Raw genomic sequence first — 21,429 nt, forward strand, 5'->3', positions numbered from 1 at the left:
ATTCTGGCTTTTGGCTTTAAAGCATCAAACTGATTTAATATTTGCACATAATTATTTATGAAATACATGTATCTCCACATCCTCATTCTGTTCATCTCATTGTAGTTCAATGAACTCTCTGAACCACAAGACAGAGTGGCGACTACAGAATATAGCAATCACTTTTGAATAATTTGCAGTAAATGGCCATTGACAATGATATGAATCGATTTGTAGAAACATGACTGACGCACAGACATCTCCATCATGACCTGTTTTTTTCCAGAATATTAACTTCGGGGAGAAGAAACATCTGTTCCCATCGCATTATTTTTGCTTTCCTGAATAACGCTTCGGATACATCCCTAGTCTTGTTGCTTCTGTTCGTTTGGCAAACTCTTTTTATCACCTTGCCTTTTAGACATAGTGAAGGAATGAGTCAGGTACACATCTCATGTCTGACAGGAAGAAGAGGTGTCTGAACAAGACTGAGGAGAGAATAAAGCTTCTAAAGAAATCTGTAAGTATAAAGAGAACAAATAAACAACTAGAGTATAACACCTAGCATTGGTCATGAAGGGGAAACAAATACAATCTATATCTAGATGTTTTGGAAAGACAAAGTGTAGATGCTAACCAGCACACAACAGTAGCAACAGTAAAGCCTCAACCACAGGAAGACTGGTTTTCAGCCATAACCACACACATCAAAGGCCAGTTTTTAAACATTAAGAATGATGCTACTTAATAAGTTTCCAATACATATTTCAACCCATTGTGTCACTTTTTCACTAATCCACTCATCACTTCACTCAAATGGACTGATTGACCTTCATGAGACATGTCAACAGCTGCTACAAACTCACACAATCACATATGAGAGCATTCACTCATCTTAAACAACGCCTGAAACAGGTTGACACTGAATGAACCCTTGAACAACATGTGTATGTGGGAGCTGGGCCTTGGAGGATTATTGGAGGATATGTGTAATGCAATGGCATAAGGTAGTTATGACGGGCCCCAGTGCACACTAGTTACTAGTTAAGAAGCACACACACACACACACACACACACACACACACACACACACACACACAGCTTTTGCGACTAAACTAGTTACCGTATATCGGTGGACAACATCAACATACGTAGCCAGTAATCATTGCATGTCAGTATATGACAAAAATACCAAAGAAAACAAGAAGTTATTCATTTAATTGAACATTTTATAGTTAATTTCTAGCTTATTTAGAATAAGCAAATCATTTTGTTATAGTTTGCTACTGACTATGTAACCCAAAAATGAATATTTCATCCTCATTTAAAACAGAACAATATTACAGGGTGGCATTCTGAATCAATGGCAAAGGCTGATTGCACTATTTATTGCCCCAAAACAACTACACAATGTTTCCTTGTCTTTATGACCCAGGTGTAATTAATGGACTATAACATGTAATCACCAGTCCATAGAACAACACTGAATACCAAAATTTGGATGCAGACTATTATATACTATAAGACCATAATGCATCTAGTTCATCCATCCACGGCCAAGTAAGCAGGGTACTTTCAACAATGGCATGGTCGCTGTAGCATTGCAAGCACCATCTGCAAATCCAAACACAGCATTCACAGAGCGCAGCGTCCATTACTAAAGCATGACATGTGGCCTCTACAGGATCCTCGCCAAATCCCAGCCACAATGTGTAGGCAGCTACTTTCAGGGTCTCAGGTGGACCGTGCTTCCAATCCATCATCTGGCTGGACTACAGCACATACGTATTCCCTTCAGTGGGAAATAACATCACCCATCTAAATACTGCCAGGCATTAACATGTTAACTTAGTTTCCTCAAAGAGTGTCAAGATACTCTGAATCACACGTTTGACACTTCTCAGCTTTTTGATGAGGTTATGTGAATCCTTGATATATCTTTGTACATCTCTATATTTTATGTTCTTTGGTGTGAAGATATTTAGGATGTGATGGAATTTTGTGAAAGATAACTTGTCTCGTACTCATGAGGCTGAGCGTTTGCATCAACTCTATTTTCCTGAAAGCATTAATGTGGTCAGTTTGAGCAGCAGGATGGAAAACTAAAAGACACGCCCCGCCTCTTTACGCTGAAAGCAGCCTTACTGGAGCACAGTTCAGTTGTGGACATTGCAGAGCTTCAGTCACACGCACCATGAAGAACTTCACCTTGATAACAGCTTTAAGTCTCTGCAGCTTCAGTGAGTACAACTGCATTGATAACGTTGGTAACTTTAACCCACCGCAATTGAGACTATTCACATATTCAAAAGTGTATTTAAAGGAAATGTTCATGTTCTTTGTGTTTAATTGAGAGTAAATCTCTTGTTGTCTGTTTCAGGCTGGATGTTCATCTCAGTGTCACAGTGTCAGACTGTGGAGGTCCAGGCTGGTGGAGAAGTCACACTGCTGTCTGACAACATTGCCAAATATGAATCTAGGATATTCTGGTTCAGACTGGAGAACAGAACCAAGGCCAGCTGCATCTCTGTTATGTTCAACTCTGTTAAGAAAGCTTCATACTGTGAGGGATTTGAAAATGGAAAATTTGAAATGACAACCAACATCACCACTGTCTCTCTCAAAATCAAAGAAGTGGATTTATCTGACTCTGGACTGTATTTCTGTGGATTTTATGCTGCTGGGATTCCAACTTTCAATGTGATACATTTAAATGTTGAAGGTAAGGTCATTCAAAGTCTTTTGCGTCTTTTGATAGCCGTTGTTTGGTTTTTGTTCTTTTTCTGCTTATATTGCTAAATATTTATTAATAATGTAATATGTTAATAATTGTAAGAATTCATATCATATATATGCAATATCATGTAATTTTATTGTAAATCTGCCACGTTAGACTGATCTCTTCATTCCATTAAAAGGCAGTGATGAGCCACATGATGACGGGGACAGCAAGTGTGAAAGTAAGATTCCTTTAAAGAGTTTTATCTTTGTGTAGATTATCAACTCTTTAAAGTTAAAATAAATTCTGTTAGGCCCATTTTGATTGTAACCAGGTCTCAAGTCTTTAAGGGGAAATAGAGACTAACTGAATGATCTTTCTTGTTGAAGCGACAAATCTGAGTGTGATCCTGGCCGGTCTGACTGTTCTCCTTGTTACTGTCATCATCGGTCTGGCTGTTAAAGTCAGGAAGCTTCAGACAGGTACTTCATGAGAGCTACTGGATCTCTTGTTTTTGTTTGATTGCTTGTATATGTTCTGCATTAGTGTGTCAGTATGATGAAGAACTACAGCATTGCTTTAAAGTCTGAGGAAAGGATTGTAAATTAAGATCAAACCGTATCGTCTCTTTCATTCAGCTGCCAATGAAGAACAGAATCCACAGCAGCTTGAGGTGAATCAACTTTTATCGTTTACTGTGATGTGCTTCAACACTTTAGAGGGGCTGCTTTGTTTTTGTCACAAACGCTATTTGACATGTGTTAGTGTGTTCACTCTTTACAGAACCTGGATTCTGGAGAGCAGAAAGATGCAGCGCTGAGTTTGTCCTCAACAACAAGGAACAGGAGGCCTGCATCAGAGAGGGAAGTGGAGACTCGTGTTCTTTATGCTGCCAGCAGATAGACTAGAGTGGAACTGATGCTCGTATTAAACTGATGCTGTGTTTTTTCGCGGTGGATGGGAGGAGTTTTGTTCTTGTTGAAAATAAATAAAATTAAACATGTGCTTTTAATATCTCGCCTCTCTGTCGTGATCATCGTGTCTGACTGTCCAGATAGACGATAGCTAGATGTAGTGAGGTACACATCAGTGGATTGACAGGAACAGTGTGTTCTGAGAGCCACTGAGGGGAAGATGATGAAGTCTGTTTTCTACAAGTTCTGTAAGAATAAAATCTGGAATGAGGCCGTGAACACTGGCTGACTTTCTTCTGTCTAACAGATGAAGAGATTCTGCAAAACCTCAATGTGGAAACTTAATATTTCAATTGTGATGTCAGTCTGTTGCATTCTGATATAAAAATATACATTGTATTTTTAAGATTGGTTGATAGATGTATTTCTCTTTTTCTGAATGTATGTACTCACCGTGAGTAATGTAAGTAAAAGGCACTTCTGCATTTTCAAGTGGAGGTTGCTGCCTAGTTAAAGACTTTCAAAATTGTTTCAAACAGAACACAGAACCTGTTCCCGTCTTCTCATTCAGGGGCCTATTTTAACATTAGGCTCGTTCAAGATGAACTGCGCCTCGCCTGCAGAGAGAACGAGAGCAGGCGGCAGCAGCAGCAGGGGGCGTTGACAAAAAACATGCAGGTGTCACATGGGTACATGTGTTAGGTGTGTCATATGTTCTATAATAGGACATGTCTGTTGGACACAGAGAGACAAACTGGATTGTTTATTCAAAAGACTTGTTAACATGAGATGTCAATTCTAATTCTGTTCTCCCTGGAATTAATCACAGCATGTTCAGCCTTGTGGTGAGCTTTACTGGTGCTCACCTACTTCTTGTTTGTTTTTCTTCTCACATGTCTGTAGTAGTGTGAACCATATTTTAGCACCCTTATAGGATTTGTTGGTCAACTCCATAACCAACAACGTAATGATTTTAAAAGCTCATTTGATTAGTATTTTTATCTAAAACACTGATGCTGTCACAACTGAGGAAAAGACAAATTGAATCCAAATGCAGACAAAGTACAGACGTGAAGCTCACAGCAACCAGGACGAACTGACAAGGAGTGTGTGGAAAAGGGACGGTTATAAAATGCAGGTCTGATGAGGAAAGTGAGAACAGGTGTGTAGGTGGGAGGGGATGTCATGTGACCGGGACTGGCAAGTTTGTCCCGGTGCATCTAGTGGATGGTCCGAGGATGGCAGGTCTGGGGAGCGAGAGGAGAGTTCATGGTCTGGGGACTGAGCCACCAACCCACTAGAAAGTCTCTGACCTCCCTCTAACTTCTCAGACAGTTGAAGTGGTTTGTCATCTTATACCTGAAAGTGGAGGATCTGAGGGTCAGGACACTAACTGTACTAAACTCTGTGTTACTCTGTGTTGAGCATACTGCCACCAGAGAGACTCAGGACACAACTGGAACTGCAAGTCAGAGTGGAAATGATGCTTGTCGAATCAATACTGTCTACGGCCTTTTCAATTTCAGTAATGTGTGTCGGCCGCTGGACATCAGCTCAGTGATCCCCTGCTGTAAAGATGTGAACAGATATGTGACAGTATCACACACCTTCACAGACAAACTGCTGTTTTATTGGAAACTTAAAGCTACTACGAGGAACTTTCCTTTTGTGTTGATTTTGGCGTTCCTTGTAGACGTAAGTGGTCGTGTTTCAGAGAACCAGAGTCCCTTTAGCAAAGCTCTCATTTTACTGCAGCTGGGTCTGACAGTCGGACCCTCTCAGTCCTGGTTCTGGTTCTCCCGTGCCTCCCTGTCCTCCAGTGGGCCCATGCGGTCTGGGCCTCCGTTGTGGGCTGGTTGCTGCCGGCGTCCCGCTGGAGTCTGAGGGAGTTTCTGGTGAACCTGTATGATTTCATCCGATTCTGTGTGGAATCCGACCCGGTGGCTCCGATGACGAGTACTAAGAATCACTTTATAGAAATAGCCAATCTTCTCACTTATGTGTCATTTAGAGGCATCAGTATTACATTGAAACTGTTTCATGACCAGTTAAAAGTTCCTCATAGTAACTTTAAGGCATGGAAAAAAAGCTTTTGCAGAACAAACATTTTATTTTTAGCATTTATGGTAAACCACTCAAGTCTGCATCAGTAGATAACACAGAAAATGTGACGTTTCTCACAGACAGAAGGCGGGAATGTTGAGCTACGTCTTAGAAGTCTGATGATCTTTATGTTAAACACCGCCTCCTCTCGCTGAAAGCTGTTACAGATGTTGCAGAGCTTCAGTCACACGCACTATGAACAACTTCACCTTGATAACAGCTTTAAGTCTCTGCAGCTTCTGTGAGTACAACTGCATTGATAACGTTGATAAGTTTAAACCACCGGAATTGAAATTGATTGCTGATTTAAGGGAAATGTCCATGTTCCTTTTGTTTAATTGAGAGTAAATCTCTTGTTGTCTGTTTCTGTTTCAGGTTCTGAGTGTCAGACTGTGGAGGTCCAGGCTGATGGAGAAGTCACACTGCTGTGCTCCAACTTTTCAAGTTCTCCTAGTCAGATATTCTGGTTCAGAGTGGTCAAGGGATCCCAGCCCCGCTCCATCTGCTTCATCTACAAGCCTCCTGAGAATGCTACATTCTCTGATGGATTTAAAAATGGAAAATTTGAAATGAGAACCAACATCTCTACTGTTTTCCTCAAAATCAAACAAGTGAATTCATCCGACTCTGGACTGTATTTCTGTGGATATTACTTGATGAATAACCCGGTTATTTTTAATGCAACATATTTAGAGGTTCAAGGTAAGATTGTCGTAATGTTTGCTCTGTTTTTGATTGAAGTGGCATTTTAAAAGAGAACTATCAACTTCACATTTCATTTCGGTGAAATTCATAGTATTGATAGTAGTAATTGATAGTTAAAAAAATGTCTTCCTCCTTCATAAAAAATCTGCTGTGCAATTTTGTCTATTAATATGAATTAAAATGAATCTTATTAAATGTAATTTTGATGTAAATCTGCCAAGTAATAGACTGATCTCTTCATTCCATTACAAGGCAGTGGTGAGCCACATGATGACGGGGACAGCAAGTGTGAAAGTAAGATTCCCTTAAAGAGTTTTATCATTGTGCAGATTATCAACTCTTTAAAGTTAAAACAGTTCAACTAAATTCAGTTTGACCCATTTTGATTGTAACCAGGTCTCAAGTCTTTAAGGGTTGATAACTAACTGAATGATCTTCCTTCTAGAACCATTTGATAGAACAGCAGAGCTGGTGAGTTTGATCCTGGCCGGTCTGACTGTTCTGCTTGTTTCGGTCATCATTGGTCTGGCTGTTAAAGTGAAAAAGCTTCAGAAAGGTATGATTGTTCTTAACTTTATTGCATTTTCACATCATTTTTTTTCCACAACTTCCTATTTATCAAAATGCATCAACAGCAATCATTTTGAACAGATTGTTTCTGTCATTCAGCTCGTGTTGAGGAGCAGAATCCACCACGGACAACGATGAGACGTGTATTACGTTTTGTTGTCACAAGTTTTTTTTTGTATTTCAGCAGGCACCTCAAATCATTCGTCAGATCATGACACTGTCTTTATCTGTTATTTACAGAACCAGGGCTCAGAGGAGCTGAACTACGCAGCATTGTCTTTTCAACCGAAAACTAAACGAAACCACCGGCCTGCATCAGAGAATGAAGAGGAGACAAATACTATCTATTCAGCCACCAGATAGACTCAGGAAGCACCATCATCAAACCACCATCATAGTGTCAAAGTTACTAAGACCGCAACAGACTTTGACTTTGTGTCAGAGATCATTGTAACAATATTGTCATTCATGCTTATTATTCATGCTCATACACTTCTGTATCCGTTCCTAACGTCTAGATTCTCTTATGGTGAGTTTGGTGAGTTAGATGAGGAAGTGTAGCTGTCGTCTCAATCATATAAAAAAAATAAAAAATACATCTGATTAAATTGGCACATCTCAAACAGGAACACATTTATTTAACAGGAAGAGATAGTGCAGTGTGCACCACACAGTACATCACCATAGTAACCAGTGGGGTATGAGGTGTCTGGATCTGTATCATGAGAGCTCTCAACCTCTGAAATGGGTGAGAAGACGCTGCACAGCCTCAAATGCAACCATTCCCACTTTCACAATGTCAGTGACGGCCACACTTTAGCTCAAGCTGCGCAACGCTCCGTTCAACCCGCTGCTGACATCGACGCTCATTTTCATGTCCATGTTGTGTCAACGTTGTTGACCTCTCTCACGCGAGACACAAGCCTCGTCCTTGCTGTGTGTAAGCCCCCTGCCTTCATACCACCAGCAGACGGTTATCATTACTGTCGTTGGTTCGGTTGTCGAAAGAAACTTCAGGCGGGTTCTTGACGAGTGTTGTCTTGTATTCAATTATATTTAGTTTTGATATTATTTTTAAAGTCAGTATATGCTCTGGTTAATATTGACATGTTGGGCTATTTTGCTTCCATTACATGTTTTCTTTCAGACTGGTGGAAAGAAAACACGTAAAATACACATTTAGGTTTTTATTTTATTACTTTGTCTTCAAGTAGACAAAGTAATCCATCATTTCAATATTTACACATACATTTTAAGAAAACTTGTAATACAAGAAATAATTGTCTTAATGTAAAAAATCAACTGGTAAAGTTTTATGGTGATATGTATCTCTTAGATACATAATACAATACATATAAAGGCTGTTTTCTATTTGTTTGTACTCTGAGCAATAAACTTCTATAAATACTCCAAACTCTCCACTTTCATTCCTATCTATATTCTGAAGGTTTTTACAAAGGGGTTTGTTCATATATCATTCAGTCTGATTTATAGAACATTTTACTCCTACAAATATGACAAAAAAATATTTTTTTTTCATGGCTGTCGAGTGATGAAAAGAGATATCCAAAATGTGTTCTGTAAAAACTCTTGACTCTAATATGTCAACAAAATTAAACTAGAATGTAGAACCTGTCTTCATATTTCAGATGACATTTTTCAGTATGCAAACTAGCACATATTTTATAAGATAATACATCATTTGCATATGTTAATATAAAATTTCAGAAAACTTGTAATACAAAAACTCTGTGTAAGTTATCAACTGTGAAGTTTCATGGTGGTATGTAAGTTTTTGCCCTTTTCTCCTGCCTCATCTCCTCTCTTTGATTGTCAGAAGGCGATACCATCACTTCACTTGAATGGAGGTCTGCAGCAGTGGAGTGAGTGACACAGTGTGCTCTGAGCTCAGCTGATACTGTTCATGCATGCAGTATGGAGGTCACGCATGAGTACTGATGCCCTGCGTGTTTGTTTGTTTTCATTGTGGTGATAAACGGTGCGGTCAGTGAATTACATTTAAAGTGTCAAAGACCGGTGTTATGTTGAAGTCTGTACCCTTGTAGAATAGTGTCCCCCTCGTGGTGACGGTTAGGGTTAAGGGCCGGTTCAGGTTTGTGTCGGTGGAAACACTGAACAGGGAAACGATATTCAACACAACACTGGCCTTCATCACAACCAAACAAAACGAACACCTGTTGATCTTTGGAGTAATATCCATTCAGACATTCTTCAATGATGGGATGGATTTAACACACCGTAACTCAATGAATGGACATATTTTCTGGACTACACATACTTTGACCAAACCACACAACTCTACATCAGCTCTCTATAAACTTCATGTAATCCAGCTTGTGGGGCAATAGTCTCATGTGGTAAATTAATAAAGCCACACATTAATGCTCTTATCAGGCTAGAATGAACTGCTGTGATCATGTTCACTGTGTCTGTAGATTAGGAAGAACGAAAGTAAAGCATTTTAAACTCCACCCAGACAGAACGCTACATCTACAAAAAATAAAGAAGTAGATATTTATTTCTATAAAAGGCCTGACTTCAGAAATAAATATGTTTTAGAAAACATGTTAAGGTGTCGACAAAAAAAAAAAAAGTATTTTCCATTAACAGCACTGAAACTTAACCAATAGTGAAAACTAGCTGGTCCTATAATAGCTGTAGAAAGCTGAGGGGCTTCTCTCTCCGTGTGCTTCTGTTTCAGGATGTTAGTAGTACGAGTGTCACAGGCCTGGGCTAGGACTACAAAAACCTAATTTTGCAGTGTTTTACAATTAAATCATAACCAGTGACATCCACCCTCCAGATCTACTGTGACTCTGCTTTCAAGTTAATATATTTATTGTGAATACACCCTCATGCAAAAGGTTTGTGGACCAAATATTAAACTGTCTTTCGAAGTCTTTTCTAAAAGGAAATCACAAACAAGGCATTAAAGAAGTAACAAGACGCTAATCAGGAAAACACTAGTTAGTATTAGTGGCAGTACATCAGTGGACAGGGACAGTTAGTGATTGAAATAGTTTATTCATACAGGTCAACTTCCAAAAACAGCAACTCAATGCAAAGTACTGTACATTTGTCATCCATTGAAGTGGTTTGTGTAAAATCAGTTTCTATAATGATTTCATGTTTTACAACAGTTTATGAATGCATGTCTGCAAGACAAAGTGTAGACTGTACTTCTTTGTCAGGTCTGTTCAGTCACTCTTAAGAGCCAAACCGAGCTATCCCGACTGCTTCTCTTTAAAGCCTGCTGAACACAGGTGTCTGCATTCCACTTGCTGGCAATGCCTAAAAATGGACATATATACACACACACACATGCTATAAAGAGATGTACAGCTGAGTGGATAGTTGTGTGTCGACTACTGATATAGAAAGGTAAATGTGAGCTGTCTGCAGTACTTCCTGCTTCAGTGGTCCTTGAGGCCCTCGACTTACCTGTTCACTCTGAAGGTCTGCAGCAGCCTTTGACGTCCTCTCACCCCCGAGTCAAGATAAACTAGTCCCAGTTATGCAACCTCACCTGGTGGAGAATGGCAGGACTGTGTTGTGCCCTTCTTCACTTTAGCCCTAATGTGAGCAAGACTCAATTTTGTTACTAGAAGGGGAAAAGTTAAAGCTGGGGAATGAGGAAAGCTGGAGCACTCCAGACAAGACCAGGAGAGATGGTTTTTTAGATCAGCGGAACGATTTGAACTAGTTTGTTGTACGAGGCATCACAAATAAACGTGTTATTAAATATAGACGATGATCCTTTCGCAGATGTTAAGAGTGTTCGAGTCAATTCAAGCGGTTACACTGATGAGCTTTTTTTTTAGCGCAGGGCATGAGTTTGGGCACGAGAACAACATTACTGCACAAATCCGTTTATTAAAAACAAGTTCGACAATGGACAGGTACATGTGAACGCTTTGCGGTAACCGTCCTATTAACGGTTACGTTCTACATTTGTCAAACCCATACGTCTTAGCAGTTTGAATTTTCACAGCAACGCCACATGGCGGTTTTGTTTTCGATGGGAAAGCGTAACAATGGAACCAACGTGCAGATTAGATTTAATACCATGATTTAGTTCAGTTAAACCTACAGTCACAAGTATCGCCTAGACTGCTGCTGAAGTGATCAGCTTTCTAAGGTCACACACAACATCAGAACACTAATTAGTTTTTAAACGTATATGTACAAAATTAAAAAAACGCCTAATTCAGATGTCAAGCATAAAAAAAAAAATACTACAGCACAATGACAAACTAAAACAATCAAGAGGGGGGGGGGAACGAGTAAAAACTGTCCCAAATTAATAAAAAACAAAAAACAGACGTGGGCGTCGGTAATTCGGTTCCTCCTGTGAGCATCACAGTGGAACGCAACGCGCTCAGCCACAGACAGGGAGAGGATAGTGTCACGTGCATCAGGAGGCGGCGAGCGGCGACGCAGTTGACGACGATCCTGAAAAAAGAGCAAATGACACAAATGAACCGTCTGCAACTGTTGATGCAAAGCACGTTGTTCCATCTCAACTATCTGCTTGAGGAGTTCTGCATCGAGTCCCGTTCAGTCAGAGATCCCAGGTCGAAACCTTGCGTTTGTCGGATTACGCTACACATTTAGAATTAATATTATTTACTTAATTTTAGCTGAATTCCAGGTGAGTGCACAGACGTGAATTGCCAACGCATTTACAACTTGTTGAATAGCACTTCGTACGCATGCTTTTTCAAACCTTGTTTTCCCCACAACAGCTGGAGCGTGCAGGACAAGTGACAAGCTGCCTCTGCCTTTACAGGGACGAATGGCAGTTTTGGAGAAGATAAGAACACCAGTCTACCTCAAAATTGTTTCAGACAAAAATGCTGAGACGAAGAAACAGTTAAAAGCTCATTCAAAAAATAACTGCTTCTCTCTTAAACTGTTCTTAATCTAACAGGAAGAACAGAGCGTTCATTACTTACTTTTCTTATAGACACACAATGGAGCACTCACCAACAAAATCAGCCGGCTGAAGTCCAAAAAGCCAAATTATCCAACTTTACTTCTACCATTCCTAAAACTCTCTTAATCAACAATAATTAGAGCAGCACCTTGTTAAATAATTGTAAGAATTCATATCATATATATGCAATATCATGTAATTTTTATGTAAATCTGCCACGTTAGACTGATCTCTTCATTCCATTAGAAGGCAGTGGTGAGCCACATGATGACGGGGACAGCAAGTGTGAAAGTAAGATTCCCTTAAAGAGTTTTATCATTGTGCAGATTATCAACTCTTTAAAGTTAAAACAGTTAAACTAAATTCAGTTTGACCCATTTTGATTGTCACCAGGTCTCAAGTCTTTAATAGTGACCAGCAACCTGCCAACGACTTTGGGGCTCCTGCAGTGCAGAACCTGTCTATGCAACAAAACCACTTGGTTTAGCTTTAGGAAAAGATCGTGGTTTGGTTCAAAAATAGATTTTTTTACGTACATGGCGTTGTTAACGTAACAAAAGTAAGGTAAAAGCGATCTCCTCTGGTGAGAGTCCTGTGCTTGTTTGACTCATGTATCTACCCCGACCTCCTCCTCACATGGACTTTGTCGCTCTTCACACTGCGTCACCTGACTTCATAGAAGCAGCCCTGCACCTCCTGGCTCAGGACTACGTAGAGTTTATACAAATTACAGAGTGTTTGCTCAGCCATACGTACAAACAGTGAAGGAGAAACTGTTGCTGTCTACTTCTAGTTGTATGTGACCATCAATACCTTCAGTTGCTGCTCAAAATGTTGTCTTACGACACCACAGATAACTCTCTCTGTGTTTGGAGCCATTCATGTCCTTAACTGTGGATCAAACAGCAGAACGCCAAAGGAACAACATTTGAAAGTGGTAAATGTTCTTGAATGTTTGTTATCTTGAAAATGATTCCTTCCAAGCCGTTTGCCTACATGCTTATGTGGCAAGTAGCAAATAATCAGTGCTAGGCAGTTACAACTGTGGTGAGTATTTTGCACACATGCTGTGGATGAGACCAGTGGTGGCTGGCCTATAGAGGACTATGGGGCGTGGCCCCACCTAGAGCCATAAAAAATAAGATACAAATTGTCAATATTTGTAAAATATCTGCACAGAATACTGTATATGCTTTTCCTGCTCGTCCTCTCCACCTGTCTGCATGTCTCAGCAGCGCTGGGGCCATGGAGAAATGGCCCAAAGGAGGCGGGTCTATGAAGCAGTTTAGAAAATTGCTGATTAAAGATATAAATGAGTGACATACAATTTAGCCAATCAGAATCCTCAAATAGATTCAGCTCTGGGCCAAAGTCGTTTGGCCCAGAGCTTTGCGCGTCCTTGTCAGGAGAAGTCTCCACAGGAGAGCGCCACCACGAGCACTGCTCCTCCAAGACCCGTTTGAGAGGAGAACTTTGGCGGAGATTCTGCAGGCCAAAGAGCTGATCCCAGATCAACCTGACCTCACAATCAGACAGCAGACTAGCGGGGAAGAGAAGCAGTACATGAGAAGCTTCTCTAGTAGCTGCACTGTAAGAACTCTTTCAGTGGTATTGTCCATATGACTTAATTTTTAAAAGTATAGTTATTCCAATAAATCAATTTCTTTTTCTTTTTTAGTTTTTTGAGTTATCCATAAGTAAAAAGTGTGAATATTTTCGTAACTTACTATTTTATGTGATAAAATTAATTTTATTGGACTTGCACCATAAATTGATTTTACAAAACTCAGTTTAAACGTTAATATTAGACGTAAAAGTCACGACCCGCCCACCTGCAGCAACGGAAGAACAAGCCCGGGCCTCTCGTCTCCAAGAGTGAAGACACGGTTTTTCGCGGAGTCTAAGGAAAAAACTTTACCGAACTCATGTAAGTAACAATTTATATTGTTAAAAGTCAGATTTTACCAGAATTGAAATTTATAAATTTGCAATTTGAAAAAAGCATGGCTCTGTTTCCTACATTATGTTTGCTACTTTTGCCGTCGCCAGCCGCTATTTCGAATGTGCTCTTACCTCCAACAGCTCATTAACTTCAACCAAACACTGTTTATACCTGTGTGCGGTTTATAATTAGCGTTGTCTGTGTGTTAGTTTAATATTTTTTCTACAAAAACACTATGGGCACTTCGACGTCGTGTTTGGCAGTGTAGGCACACATGAAGGTACTGGCAGGCGAAGGATAATCGTTTGGTGGAGCTGAATGTGGTTGAGGCCATGGTCACACACACTCAAATCATCAGCAGCCACAGAAACGTTCACTGGTCCCTCGCCTGCCGTTGGTGGCTGCGGCTGTCACATACATAACAGTGGCGAATATTCACGTATTTCCGCATCTTGGCTTCGGATGGATTGAACCGAAGGGTCGGCACTTGATATAGCAGAGGTATAGCTTTAGCAGACGAATGTGAGTGAGAAGACAAGTTTCCCTACGTTTCTATGTATAATTCATGTCTGTAGCGCGACATTTGTGGCCACAGGAGTCTTTTCTTTACTGACCTTTTCTGTGCTGCTTCCCTCTAGCAGTGACGTCATCCACTCTAGCAGGCGCAATACACACCTATGTTAAACGCAGATTTGGAGTGAAAACCTGCTCAGCTTTAAGCTGCGATAGTTTAATAACGGTAAAAGATTAAAAAAAAAAAAAAAGTTGAATAAAAGTTTAATAGTACACGATCTCGTGTACAATTTGTAGTTTGAATGAAGTCTGTAGTATAAAGTATGAAGTAGTAGTGTTAGGATAAGGTTGTAGAAGGTTTGTAGATATTTTTGTAGGCCAACCCGGAAGTTAGCATTACCCTGGCTCCTTTGGACAAAAAGTCAGTTGGATTTTTACATGATGTTTTGGATATTGCCTTAGAAAATAAGCTGTGTGTGTCACATAAATCATTCTTTTATGTCTTATTCAGCAGGATAATCTTCACAAATTAGTATATTAGGGGGTAAAAAACTGATCTTAAGGGCTCTCATCATCTCATCATTGTATCCAAGAGGTTAGAGATAAACCATAACTTGTCTTTTTTTTTCTCTCCAATGACAGATGGGATGGCCCTGTAAATTGTGCAGCACTGTTGTACCAACCAAGAGTGATGTTTTAAAGCATTACAGACTGCACCATGGGACCTTTGGACACAGCCATGCCTTGCCTTGTATTCATTTAGGTTGCCCATGTTCTTTTAAATGCTGGAGTTCCCTCCGCTCTCATCTGTCAAGACACCATCCGGAAGTCAAATTCATCAACTCACCTGAAGTAAGTCCTTCATTCACCTGCCTTCTGTGTAAAAAAACTGGATTTCCTAATGAAAAGGATTTTTTTGAACACATACGTCATCATCTCAAGAATAATGAGACTGTGAAATGTGTCTTTGAAGGTTGCGATCACCAAACTAATGTGTATGGGACTTTTGCAACACACAAACACAGGAAGCATACTCCACATACATCACAAGATTTCAAACCAGGGATTATCTCTGAGTTACCAGAGGAAGCACTTGATATTGAAGCCTCTGAAGAGGATGGTGACCACAGTGGTGCTAATTATGAAGGCAGGAGCACTAATGCACACTATGAAGAGGAGGATGGAAGCAATGTCGTTGTAGAGTATATAGCGTCCCTCTTGTTGAAATTAGAGAGTGTTCATAATGTTTCAGTTCGGTGCATTGATGAATTGGTTGATGAGCTTCACTTTATAGCAAGTTCTGCCCCCATTTCTTTACTTAAAAGTGTTATTGTTTCACATTTTAAGAAAAATAACCAAACCATTGATGACACTTTCGTTACATCTTTGGTGGAAGAATTGTGCAAATCCAATCCCCTAAGTGCAGCACTCAGTAGTGTTGGTCCTCTGTCCTCCTCGTTCAAGAGACAGCAATATTATAAAGAAAAATTTGAAGTTGTTGAGCCTGTTGAGTACGTCCTTGAACCAAACGAGAAGAGAAGCTTCCAATATATCCCAATTCTTCAATCTTTGATTCAGATTTTGGATAAAGAAAACCTTAGAGAAAAAGTTCTGAGTAAAAAACAGAACAAGTCATCTACTAAATACGAATCCTATCGAGATGGTACAATCTATAAAGATAATTCTTTTTATTCTGAAGAACTAAGAATTACACTTGTACTGTACGTTGATGATTTTGAAATTTGCAATCCGCTCGGAACATCAAGAAAGAAGCACAAGATTACAGCTGTATACTGGGTGTTTGGCAACATTCCACACTCATCGCGATCCACTCTCAGCTCTGTATACTTGGCCCTTTTATGTAAAGCAGTTGACATCAAAAGATTTGGCTATGATGAAGTGCTTGCCCCTTTGTTAAAAGACATTGCTGTCTTGGAGCGTGATGGCATCTACATTTCCTCTGTTGGACAAAATGTCAAAGGAAGTGTATTTTGTGTAGCTGCGGACAATCTTGGGGCACACTCAATTTGTGGACTAGTGGAAAATTTTTCTGGACCATTCATTTGCAGATTTTGTCTTGGACAACGATCAGAATTTCAAATAAAGGAGGTGAGGTCTGGTGCATTTCCTGCTCGCAACCAAGAAGCACATGCCGCTTATGTATTGACTGTCAAAGAAAACCCTGCTTTGACACACTGTTTTGTTGTAAAAAAGGCTTGCCCATTGACTGAAAATCTGAGCTACTTCCACTGCGTCACTGGCTACCCACCTGACATATTACACGACATTTTTGAAGGGATTGTTCCCTTGGAACTGGGTCTGTTCTTCAGTGTTTTAATTTCTAAGAAATATTTCACATTTAGTGAACTTAACAGTGCTATCTCACAGTTTCCATATAAATGAGCTGACAAAACTAACTGTCCTCAGCCAGTGCCTGCAACCTTCTCCTCACGAAAAAGGATTGGAGGAAACGCGCATGAAAATTGGGCCCTCATACGACTGTTGCCATTCATTATTGGACACAGAATACCTTTGAATGATCCAGCCTGGCTTCTGCTCATGTCTTTAAAAGACCTTATTGAGCTTGTTGTTGCTCCAGTCCATAATGAGGAAAGCATTGCATATCTTGACTCAAAAATTTCTGAACACCGACACAGATTCCAGGAAGTATTCCCTAATGAAGGGTTAATCTCGAAGCACCACTTTTTAGAACACTATCCTGAATTGATAAAAGCTTTTGGACCTCTGATTGCTTTCTGGACGATGCGGTTCGAAGCGAAACATAGCCAGTTCAAAAGGATTGTAAGACATACCGGCAACTTTAAGAACATAGTCAAGTCCCTGGCTACGAAGCACCAGCTTATGATAAGCCACCACTTGCATTCCACAACAGTTTTGCCTGCTCTCAGTGTTGTAAGAGTAACAACAGTTCCAGTGGATGTCCTGCATGTAGATATTCAGGAGTCAATTAGGCATCTATCTCCTTCTCAGTCTCAAGTTCAGCTGGCTGACACAGTCACCTATCAGGGAACGAGGTACTCAAAAGGCATGATTGTGGCCTATGGTTCTACTGCAGGTCTTCCTGATTTTGCAGAGATTGTTCAAATTGCACTTGTTGAGGAAGGAGTGCATTTTATTGTGAGAACACAGAAAGCCTGGTATGATGAACACTATCGTGGATATTATCTGGAGAAGACAAACCAGATAACTCTTGTTGAGCAACAAAGCCTAAGTGATGTTTGTCCTCTGTCAGCCTATATTGTTGCAGGAAAGCAAATGGTGACATTGAAGCGCCACATCTGTCTCCAGTGTTGAGGATCATTGTATTATATCTCTCTATCTTCTGTCTTCCTAGAAATGGAGCAAACCGTGAGATTCCGGGTCCTCATTGATCATGAAGTCAAGAAACTAACTCTCAGCAGTGGAATACCTTCAACTGTGGACGAGTTGGTTGCAGCTGTCAAAGAAAGTTTTTCCATCGCCACAGATATAAGTCTTCAATACAAAGATGAAGAATTTGATGACTTCTTCACCCTGACCTCTACAAATGAACTGAAAGATAAAGACACACTTAAAGTTGTGTATGTACCCCTACACTTAACGCTGACACTTGTTCCCCAGGAAAGCACCCCTGATGCTTCTGATGTCAGCTCTTTATGTGAATCTGTGAGTCTCTCTGGGGACTCACTAGATACTGTGATTCTGAGTCCCTCCCCCTCTGAAAGGCAGAGCCCATGGCCTGCTGTGTTTTCCATTCCAACTTTCTCACACAACACCGAACTGGCTTTGAAACAAGGAAATGAGATTTATTTAAGAGATGGCACCCCAATGACATCACCATGTGTCAAATCAGACATCCTGGAGCGCCTGGCTGAGGCCATGTTTTCCTACACAGCTTACCCAAATGATGCCCAGAGATCTGCGGTGGCACAGGCACTAGTGGAGAAGCATCCCTGCTTGAAGGAGCCTGGATCTTTTAATGGAACTTACGGGTGGCAGCAAAGCCTAAAGTTGAAATGTGGAAACTACCGGACAAAACGGAAAGCACTAGGAAGTCCTGAACTCCTGGTAAACTCACTGACTCACAAGTCAGAGGATGAGCGAAGAGCTGCTAAAAATGTCAAGAAACCAAAGAGGGCAGAAGTGAATTACCTGCCCTCACATCCACATGGTGAAACAGATGACACCCTTGAAAATCTGAGACTTAACCTCATTGCAGCCTGTCAGAAAAAGGACTGTGTCAAGAGCATAAATGATATGATGGCCAGAACATACAGTTGGAGAAGACAGGAAGTGGTTGCCAAGTCTCCTGGGGTGGCAGAATTTAAGGAAAGATGGCCTGCCCTCTTTGAACCATTCCAGGTAAATGATTTATCATTCTATTTTTCCTGACCAACTTTCCAGTGTGACTCGGACATAAAATACTAGACTCACTTTTTGCCTGAAAACATATACTAAAGCCCTTAATATCTTAAGTAACAGTCAAACATTTGCTGTCTTACAGATTAATGAAGAGTTCCGAAGGTGCACTGCTGTTCCACTGGAATCAAAATTTATGTCCCAGCTGGACAGGTACACTCCAAAGCTCCTGGAGCTCTTCAGTGCAAAAGGAGGAGGGACTGGTCAGCGCATCAAGAACTTGTTGATGGAACTGATACAGGTGGGGTAAAAGTGGTTTAAAAGGTTAAAAATGACTACTGACGTACAGGAATAATGGTATCACAGGTTTGGAGTAAAATTGCCAACAAAATTAATTTATTTATTGTTCTTCTGTTTACTCTAGGACCCAAGTGCCTCTGCAGTGAAGAAGAGAGATGTGACTCTGAGATGCCTCATAGAGTGCATGGGAGAGAGTGGACAAGAGCTAATCTCTGACTACTGTGTAAGTATTGTTTAAAAGCAGGTTTGAATCAGCCTGATGTACAATCTTAAATTGGGTTGACTTTTATGTTAACTGACTGTTGACTGAACCAGCAGTTGTCAGGTGGAGGTGGAGCATGCAGCTAGTTGGCAGGATAGCCGATTAGCACAGCACCACAGAGGGATGCCTTTCTGTCTTGTTTCTGTTTGCTCAGGTTTTTTAAATGCAAATTGAAAATGCCAATAAAAAGCATGTGGCTGGAAATGCATCTATTGTCTTAAGTCTAATATAAAAGATCTCAAATTAGAATTCAAAAGTTTTCAAAATGGTCTTCACAAAATTAATCATTATCTGAATTAAATCACACAACTTATATTATATATAAAATGAGATTCTTTTTTCTTAATTACTGTGTTTGTATCTCAAAGGGAACTGCAGAGACCACTGTCCATGAGGACCTGAAAATGAAGAAAATGAGCATCTACGTCTGTCGTGAACCAAATGCAGTAGGAATCATCATTGAGGGAATACCAGTCCTTACTCATCTTGGAAACCTGGCCAAAGCATGCTGCCTACTCCTTGGGATGACATATGCGCTTAATCTTGAGTATCCATCCAAACTTTCCAAAACATTTGAGGTGTTTCAAAGACTTTTTGTGGGACTCGACACACTGCGCCCAAAACCAACCCCCAAGTTCATGACTCTCAAAAACAAGATTCTAGCCTAGTAGTCAGACATGACTGTCAGCTTGCACTTATGAACAGCTGTTTTCTTGTGTCTGTTCAAGATCATTATACATTGGACATTGAGTGGAATTCTTCAAAATGTTGTAATGGTTTGTCCTGTTCAGGTTTTATACACACTAAATTGCCCCACTGTGAAGCTGCAACTGGTCAGAAGGTGGGTCTGTGAGTTGTTAAAGTTAAGATGCTTTAATATTATGTACACAGTAAAAAACTGTACTCTGAATGTTCTACTAAGCAGCACTTAATAAGCTGAGGTCATGCATTCTTTTATGCACTAAATACAGATGTTCTTGACTGTTTATATGGTGCAGCTCATTGCCACTTTTTGGATATGGCTTGTGAAGATGTTTTAATATTATGTACACGGATTAAAAAAAAATTGCTGTGAAGGTGTTAAAATGTTTTATTAATAATATGTACACGGTAAAAAAAAAACTAATCTGCAGGTCATAGTTTCTGGAGTGTAAATTGTTGTTTTTTTATGTTTTATACACAGTAAATTTCCCCACTTTGAAGCTCCAGCTGGTCAGAAGGAGGGATCTGTGTTGTTTAAGTTAAAATGTTTCAAAATATACACACTAAAAGACACTACTGTGAAGGTGTTCTGCTTGTGAATAGTTACAGAAGTACTGATAATCTTAATGTGAAATTTCTTTTGTAAGAAACTGTATTCCGAATGTTCTACTAAGCAAAACTTGAGAAGCTGAGGTCATGCATTATTTTATGCACTAAATATTGATACTGTCCAGCTTATTGCCACGGTTTGGATATGGCTTGTGAAAACGTTTTAATATGTATACGGTTTAAAAAAAAAAAAAAAAATGTACTGTAAAGGTGTTGTATGCAGGACTTTAAAAAGTTGAGGTCATGCATTCTTCTATGCACTAAATATGGATGTTCTTGACTGTTCATACTGTCCAGCTCATTGCCACTGTTTGGATATGGTAATGATTTAATAAATGTTGGAATTTGATGTCTTTATTTTTTTATTATTATTATTATTATTATTATTATTATACTAATTTTTTAAGCAGTTACAATTTTCAAAACAAAGAAAGGGTGAATTGGTCAAAATTGAAAAAATAGAGTACATAAATTATTTTTTAAATTATTTAAATGTTACTTATTTTAATTAAGTCTAGTGTGTTTAATATGCTGATGTTTTTTACACTGATTTTACTCAATTTCTTGGCTTTTTCTGCAAACGCAACTTAATATTTTTGCATACATCGAAATGCATATTATTAAGTTCTCCTTACTCAAAATACCAATGAATTCACTAAACTTATAAAAAGTGGTTGGAAAATGTTGCCTTATTTTTTTTTGAGTTAGATCTAGGCAACAGTTTTTACAGTGTGTACACCAGACAGGTTTGGTTAAATGAATGCAGTCATGCTCATAACTTATTTAGCTTTTTGA

At 39.7% G+C, this 21,429-nt stretch overlaps 2 protein-coding genes across 2 annotated transcripts; both read left to right on the forward strand.

The window, feature by feature from the left end:
- The first annotated feature begins 2,149 nt into the window (after positions 1 to 2,149).
- Positions 2,150 to 3,656, forward strand: LOC137874950 (uncharacterized). The gene is made up of 6 exons (XM_068713933.1): positions 2,150 to 2,219; positions 2,360 to 2,701; positions 2,898 to 2,939; positions 3,088 to 3,180; positions 3,337 to 3,371; positions 3,482 to 3,656. The coding sequence occupies exons 1-6, from the start codon at positions 2,174 to 2,176 to the stop codon at positions 3,599 to 3,601; spliced, it is 678 nt and encodes a 225-aa protein (XP_068570034.1). The 5' UTR covers positions 2,150 to 2,173; the 3' UTR covers positions 3,602 to 3,656.
- A 2,230-nt stretch (positions 3,657 to 5,886) lies between these two features.
- On the forward strand, positions 5,887 to 7,353 carry LOC137874843 (uncharacterized). Its single transcript, XM_068713811.1, has 6 exons — positions 5,887 to 5,956; positions 6,091 to 6,417; positions 6,673 to 6,714; positions 6,866 to 6,976; positions 7,090 to 7,133; positions 7,231 to 7,353. Exons 1-6 carry the CDS (start codon positions 5,911 to 5,913, stop codon positions 7,351 to 7,353), a joined length of 693 nt encoding a protein of 230 aa, XP_068569912.1. The 5' UTR covers positions 5,887 to 5,910.
- The last annotated feature ends 14,076 nt before the right edge of the window (positions 7,354 to 21,429 follow it).

This window comes from Cebidichthys violaceus, unplaced genomic scaffold, assembly GCF_023349555.1.
Source record: "Cebidichthys violaceus isolate CVI_PGR_0920_01 unplaced genomic scaffold, fCebVio1.0.p SCAF_19, whole genome shotgun sequence".
NCBI lineage: Eukaryota > Metazoa > Chordata > Actinopteri > Perciformes > Stichaeidae > Cebidichthys > Cebidichthys violaceus.

What these genes read in the sequence shown, in the direction of transcription:
- LOC137874950 (XM_068713933.1), top strand. Translation starts at nt 2,174, where the DNA reads ATGAAGAACTTCACCTTGATAACAGCTTTAAGTCTCTGCAGCTTCA. An exon ending in GATACATTTAAATGTTGAAG is followed by an intron (nt 2,702 to 2,897) that starts GTAAGGTCATTC and finishes TTCCATTAAAAG; the next exon opens with GCAGTGATGAGCCACATGAT. An exon ending in CGGGGACAGCAAGTGTGAAA is followed by an intron (nt 2,940 to 3,087) that starts GTAAGATTCCTT and finishes TTCTTGTTGAAG; the next exon opens with CGACAAATCTGAGTGTGATC.
- LOC137874843 (XM_068713811.1), top strand. Translation starts at nt 5,911, where the DNA reads ATGAACAACTTCACCTTGATAACAGCTTTAAGTCTCTGCAGCTTCT. An exon ending in CGGGGACAGCAAGTGTGAAA is followed by an intron (nt 6,715 to 6,865) that starts GTAAGATTCCCT and finishes TCTTCCTTCTAG; the next exon opens with AACCATTTGATAGAACAGCA. An exon ending in AGTGAAAAAGCTTCAGAAAG is followed by an intron (nt 6,977 to 7,089) that starts GTATGATTGTTC and finishes TCTGTCATTCAG; the next exon opens with CTCGTGTTGAGGAGCAGAAT.